Below are 7,124 nucleotides of genomic sequence, written 5' to 3'. Positions count from 1 at the left end.
TTAACAAGAACTGTCCCCGTGTTCTTCCATTTCCTTACTATGTTCCTCACAGTGGAAACTGACAGGTTAAATCTCTGGGACAGCTTTTTGTATCCTTCCCCTGAACAACCATGTTGAATAATCTTTGTTTTCAGATCATTTGACAGTTGTTTTGAGGAGCCCATGATGCCACTCTTCAGAGGAGATTCAAACAGGAGAACAACTTGCAAGTGGCCACTTTAAGTAGCTTTTCTCATGATTGCATACACCTGGCTATGAAGTTCAAAGCTCAATGAGGTTACAAAACCAAAAAAAGTGCTTTAGTAATTCAATAAAAAGTAGGTAGGAGTATTTAAAACAAGAAATTGATAAGGGTGCCCATACTTATGCACCTGTCAAATTTTGTTTGAATGCAGATTGCACATTTTCTATTAGTACAATAAACCTCATTTCAAGGCAGAAACATTACTGTGTCCAACAGTTATTACATATATCAAACTGAAATAGCTGTTGCAAAAACACCAATTTTTATAAAACATTAAGCTTAATAGGGGTGCCCAAACTTTTTCATATAACCGTACATATTTTTTTTTGCTACAAGTAACAATATAATAAGGCTTAGGCAAGTCAATGTGAAACATTCATTAACCCTTTCGCAACCCTGGGATTTTCCGTTTTTTTTTTGCATTTTCATTACCAGAGCCATAGCGTTTCTATGTTTTGGTCAATATGGCCGTGTGAGGGCTTATTTTTTGCGGGATGAGTTGTACTTTTGAACGACATTACTGGTTTTACCATATCATGTACAGAAAAAAAAAAATCCAAAATGCGGTGAAATTGCAAATAAGTGAAATACCATAGATTTTTTTTTTTTTTTACCACGTTCACTGAATGCTAAAACTGACCTGCCATTATTATTCTCCAGGTCATTACGAGTTCGTAGACACCAAACATGCATAGGTTCTTTTTTATTTAAGTGGTGAAAAAAAATTCCAAAGTTTGCTTAAAAAAAAAAAAAAAAAAAAAAGGCACCATTTTCAAAGACCCGTAGCGTCTCCATTTTTCGGGATCTGGGGCCAGGTGAGGGCTTATTTGTTGCGCGCCGAGCTGAAGTTTTTATTGATACAATTTTGTGGTAGATTCGATGTTTTGATCGCCCATTATTGCAATTTTGCAGCGACCAAAAAACGTAATTCTGGCGTTTAGAATTTCTATCGTTACGCCGTTTACCAATCGGATTAATTATTTTTTTTATATTGATCAATTGGGCGATTCTGAACGCGGCGATACACATTTGGTATGTGGGTTGTTTTTTTTAATTATTTTATTTTGAATGGGGCGAAAGGGGGGGGGGGCGATTTAAACTTATCTTTTTTTTCATATTTTTAAAACCATTTTTTTTTTTTTTTTTTTTTTTTACTTTTTGCTTGCTTCTATAGTCTCCATAGGAGACTAGAAGCAGCACTTGTCTGATCGCCTCTGCTACATACAGGGGACAAGTAGATCCCCTGTATGCAGCAGAAATGCTCCTGTGCTATGAGCGCCGACCACTAGGTGGTGCTCATAGCGATCAGCTCATAACAACCGCTGGGGTCTGCTGCAGACCCAGGGTTGTCATGCCCACCTATCAGTGACCCGCGATCACGTGACAGGGGTCACAGATGGGCGGGGTAAGTGAAGCGCTTCCGGCGCGGTGCTGTTAAATGCCGCTGTCAGAGATTGACAGCGGCATTTAACTGGTTAACAGCCGCGGGTGGATCGTGATTCCACCCGCGGCTGTTGCCCGCACATGTCAGCTGTTAGGCTATGTACCCACGTTGCATTTATGAAGCAGAAAATTTCTGCTGCATAAATGCAAGTCCTCTCCCGGAAAAACGCATGCGGAATTCCGCACGCGTTTATCGCGCATTTTTCGCGCGTTTATCACGCGTTTTCCACATGCGGAATTGCCTTGCGTTTTTTATGCATTGGACTAAGGCAATTCCGCTTGCGGAAACGCAAAATTAAATGACATGCTGCGGATTTTTGAACGCGGCATAAACGCTGCGGAAAAATCCGCAGCATGTGCATAGAACTTGCGGAATCCCATTGGGGACCATGGGGTGCGGATATACATGCGTTTTTCAAGCGTTTAAGCTGCGGAAATTCCGCAGCATATACGCTTGAAAAATGCTACGTGGGCACACAGCCTCAGAATCATGTGCCCGGCTTCAGTAACCAGGCTGCAAGGTTTAGCCACTGAGGATTTGGGTAAAATAGGGGACCTTGTGAGAGAAGGTTGTTGACCGGTGGAAGTATCACGGGACCGTCCAGGCAAAGTTCCGTGATGGCGCCGAACCAAGGTCTATTGGGCCACTAGAATTGTTTTATAGGGAAAAAACCGTGCCTCCCAGCAAGGAACCTCAGTCCCCGCCCCCTTCCGGTCACTTTGAGGGCCAATCCGATTCATTATGGGCCTTGCCGGCCCCGGGACGCGCTCAATCTCAGCGTCCTGGCATGGAGCATACAGGCCGGAAGCAGGACCTGCGGTGACATCACCCTGGTGCACGCGCGACCAGACTACGCCTGCCGGCTCTGGCAGCACCCATACTGTGCGTCCCAGCGTGGAACGCACAGGCCGGAAGAGACAGGACCTGCGCTGACGTCACTGCCGGTGCGCCTGCTCCCACAACGCCGGCGGGAGGAGGAGATGCTGGGGAGCTGGAGCAGGCCCCCGGCATGAAGACCACCTGGCTTGCTTTACCCTCTACGGGGCGCAGGAAGCCAGGAACGGTCCCAATGGGAGCAGCATGGAGTGAGGAGGGAGCGCCCCGATCGACCACTGCCCGGCAAGTATAGCCTGATACAATGCTGCCTGCTGGCCCGACAGCACTGCAGGGCCTCTCCATGCCCACAAGGGGGACAGGAAAACACTGGGGATTGATGGTGGGGAGGGGCTTTTAACCTCTGTGTTCCTGTCCCCCGATAGGACGTGGACAACATCCTCCAATGCTGTCGTGGAAGGAGTATTGAAAAAGCAGCAATTACCTGATCGGCTATGCTACATACAGGCGATGAGGAGATCGCTTGTATGTAGCAGATTTGATCACTTGTTATGAGCGCCGTCCACCGGGCGGCACTCATAGCAATCTGGAAATGATAACTACAGGGGTCTCCTGCAGACCCCGGGTTGTCATGTTAACCCATTGGTAACCATCAATCATGTGACAGGGTCACCGATGGGTGGGGTAAGTGACAAGCTTCTGGCGCGGTTAAATGCTGCTGTCAGATATTGATAATGGCATTTAACTAGTTAACAGCTGCGGGTGGATCCCAATTCCACCCGCAGCTGTTGCGGGCCCATGTCAGCTGTATAAATCAGCCCTGATCATGTTCCCCAGGGTCTCAGCTAATTGTAAGGTTCTTTCTGAGTTTGCCAAAAGACATGTGAGAGACTCCCCAAATATATGGAGGAAGGTGCTGTGGTCGGATGAGACCAAAAGGTAACTTTTTGGCCACCAAAGTAAACACTATGCTTGGCACCAAACCAATACAGCTCATCACCACAATAACACAGGGATATGCTTGAGAAAAACCTGTTTGAGTCTGTCAGTGCTTTGAGAGTAGGACAGAGGTTCACCTTCCAATAAGTCAATGACCCAAAGCATACTGCTAAAGTAACACTTGAGTGGTTTAAGGGAAAATGTGTAAATGTTTTGGAGCAGCCTAGTCAAAGCCCAGACCTCAATCTAATTGAGAATCTGTGGTCAGACTTGAAGATTGCTGGTCACAAGAGGAAACCATCTAACCTGAAGGAGCTGGAGCAGTTTTGCTTTGAGGAATGGGCAAAAATCCCAGTGGCCAGATGTGAAAAGCTCATAGAGACTTATCCAAAGCGACTTGCAGCTGTAAATGTCACAAAAGGAGGCTCTACAGAGTACTGACTTTAGGGGGTGAATAGTTATGCACACTGACATTTTCAGTTATTTTGTCCTATTATCTTCTTCACAAATAAACAAAAAAAAAAACAAATGTTCATGTAAAGAACATGTCTACAACTGTGAACTAATGCAAACCCTCAAAAAAAAGAAAAAAAAAAACCAAGCAGTAAAATTCCAGTTTGTCAGATAGCAAAACACAAAAAAATGGCAAGCGAGGGGTTAATTAGTTATCTACAATTGTTTAAGATCTGGGTGTTACCTGCTCTTCTTGTCCCTACACCCCAGGCACCCTGAGCAGGAACACACATTTAGGGAGGAGTCTATTCCTCCATTTCCAGGAGGAATAGCAGAGGAGCACGGCCCAGGGCTTGAGAACCCCAGCAGGTCCCCAGCAGACTGGCAGTACATGGCTGTCCTCTGAGCAGCCTCCCAGCACACAGCTGCGCATGCCCCGCCATCAGTAGTCTGGTGTCCTCAGTGACCCCGCTCCACTCCGTGTAACACTGCCCAGGCCGCCATATCCGCACACTGAGGCGCTCCCTCTACTATCAGACACTACCACACAAGTCCAGGACATACCCGACTCACACCCGGACAATATTTACCAGCCACCATATATACTGACAGGAAGCTGAAGTGTCCAATCAGACGCGACCCCACACCGACCAATCAGGCGTCTCCACACATCGCCCAATGATTGCAGCGCTCTGTGAGCATCTCCGGCATCGCTGCACAGGAATCACTAGCGGGGCTTCTCCCTGCCAAGCTGCTCTCAGCGCTGAGGGTTCCTCCTCCCACTCCGCCTCCACTTCCTCGTCTGCAGCCAAAGTGACAGCAGAGAGAGCCATAGTAACACCAGTGAGCTGCAGGGAAGGGAAATACCTGGAAGGGTTCCTAGCCTTGAGTGACGGCTCGGCACAGCCAATAGCAGCCGGCAGGCGGCAGCAGGGGGCGGGCCTTGGCTGTAACCCGAGCTGGGCTGAGGAGAGGCTGCGCGCTGATGGTGTAGCGAGTGCTAGTGCCTTGGCTGTGCGGTGAGAGTGAGTGTCAGGGAATACAGTGGAGCAGTGTCTCTGGCTGGAGACAGGCTGTTGCATTTCAGTGCTCACTGCAGCAATCTGTGTGGTTTGTTATGTTTGGGGGGGAGGGCTGCTGCTACTGCTGACAGACACATTGTCTTCTTCATGCTGGTGAATCATATCTGACAACCGCAGAAGGAAAAGACTCCGGGATATAAAGACATTGACCATTGACGACCGCCACACTGCAGCTGGACATGTCTGAGCCCAGGAGCATTGACCCCAAGTTATCCACACTGGACCGGGCGGTGAAAGGTAAGCAGCATATGTCACCCTGCCTGTCAGCTGCTGCACCACCTCTTCTCCAGCCTGCAGTAGCCTGGCACTGGGTGGGGTGGTGTCAGCTTGGGATGGGAGGGTCCTTCATTCTTCTGCAGGAATTGGTGCTAATTCTCCATCTCTGCCATGCTGCAGGAATGGTGTGTGGGTGGATGCTGGATTCTGCTGCTTTGCCCCCTATGGAGTGGCCTTTAATGAAGCATTCTCTCATTTCCATCTGCAGGAGAAATGGGGGTATATAGGTGTAATGTGCAGGTAGCAGTCTGTGTCCCATCATGGTGACATTCCTCAGATCAGGGATGATAACCTGTCATCCCCCCCATTATAATCTGTAAATGTGCGTATATAGGTGTAATGTGCAGGTAGCAGTCTGTGTCCCATCATGGTGACATTCCTCAGATCAGGGATGATAACCTGTCACCCCCCCCCCCCCCCCCCCGGATTATAATCTGTAAATGTGGGTTTATAGGTGTAATGTGCAGGTAGCGGTCTGTGTCCCATCATGGTGACATTCCTCAGATCAGGGATGATAACCTGTCACCCCCCCCCCCCGGATTATAATCTGTAAATGGGGGTATATAGGTGTAATGTGCAGGTAGCAGTCTGTGTCCCATCATGGTGACATTCCTCAGATCAGGGATGATAACCTGTCACCCCCCCGATTATAATCTGTAAATGTGGGTTTATAGGTGTAATGTGCAGGTAGCGGTCTGTGTCCCATCATGGTGACATTCCTCAGATCAGGGTTGGGATGATAATCTGTCACCCCCCCCATCTCAGATTATAATCTGTGCCATTGCGTTATCTGGGTGATTCCTTATGCCAGTGCCCCAGAGGATTCGCCTGATGCCCTGGGGGAAGCAGAGGAAAGCCTGCAGTCAATATGTCTTCATATTGGTGTCTCCTCCAGGGGCCATGTTCTGTTTTGCACTTACTGTACTCTTACCTCATTCTCTTCAGGGTTCTCATTAACCCCTTCTAAGCGGGCTTGCAGCCTGCAGCACAATCTCAGATATCGAGGTTCCAACTCCCATCATTGACACCGCAGCCTTCTGTATTCTACAGCCGCCAATAGGAGTTGGAAAATGCAGCCCAGTAATACTGGGGTGGTGAAATTCCAGAGTATAGTACTAGGAGGGCTGCAAGTAGGAGCAGTGCCACATTCCAAGCACAGGTTAGGAAATTAACCCTTTTATCATAGGGGAGAACATACCGGGCTTGACCCAAATTCCCACTATTGGCCATATCTTAGCTCCCTGCTGTAGAATAGTCTGAGACTGCAGGTAAAAAACACGGATTAAAGGGCAAAGTCTCTAGATTTATAAACCATCATCACAATGGATCAGAGCAAGTGCAACCTGATGAGTGCGGTATGTGAGTGCACCCCATACTGCAGTATAAGATTTGGAGAGATTGCAGCTAGCTGTTGATATGGACCAACCAAATATTAGCCATGATCTTTATTTTTTAACACCTTCCTTACCTAATGAGGATGTCTAGCTAATAAAGGAGCAGAGCCTGGAAGCAATACGTTTTACCATTAAGATTTTGCCTGTTTTTGATGCGGTAATGTAGATTCATTAACATATACAAGAATCAGCACTTTGAATGCCTAATCTGTTTGAAGATCCTTGTCGATAGGGTGACGGTGAATCTATAACCTGTGCACAGGAATTGATTTATGGATTTACTTTAGGTTGAAAGCTGCTGATGCATCCATACATAACCAAGGATTTATGCTCAGCGCTCCTGAAGAACTGGAGCATGAGGTGCCTTTATATTAGTGCAGACTTTAGTCTAGTATAGTTTGGCAAGCAGCCCAAAAGGTTAGTCGCCAGTAACAAATACTGACTGCCTGGCCCACGAT

The 7,124-nt window shown here is 47.5% G+C and overlaps 1 protein-coding gene across 4 annotated transcripts in view; it reads left to right on the top strand.

Moving 5' to 3' along the window:
- Window positions 1-4,606: 4,606 nt before the first annotated feature.
- The window catches only part of PPP3CA (protein phosphatase 3 catalytic subunit alpha), a 302,955-nt gene continuing 300,437 nt past the window's right edge, over window positions 4,607-7,124 (top strand). Inside the window, exon 1 of one of the 4 annotated variants that reach the window (XM_073639032.1) lies at window positions 4,607-5,233. In XM_073639032.1, coding sequence (XP_073495133.1) covers window positions 5,176-5,233 — 58 coding nt within the window. In that variant the 5' untranslated portion in view covers window positions 4,607-5,175. The remainder of the gene's footprint in view (window positions 5,234-7,124) is intronic. The other 3 variants (XM_073639045.1, XM_073639038.1, XM_073639050.1) reach the window with 3 other exon arrangements.

Source organism: Phyllobates terribilis, unplaced genomic scaffold, assembly GCF_046119375.1.
Source record: "Phyllobates terribilis strain yellow unplaced genomic scaffold, ASM4611937v1 Scaffold_1__5_contigs__length_1240528914, whole genome shotgun sequence".
In the NCBI taxonomy this organism is placed as follows: Eukaryota; Metazoa; Chordata; class Amphibia; order Anura; family Dendrobatidae; genus Phyllobates; species Phyllobates terribilis.
Note: the sequence above shows the minus strand (reverse complement) of the source record. Positions and strands in the feature narration are given on the sequence as shown.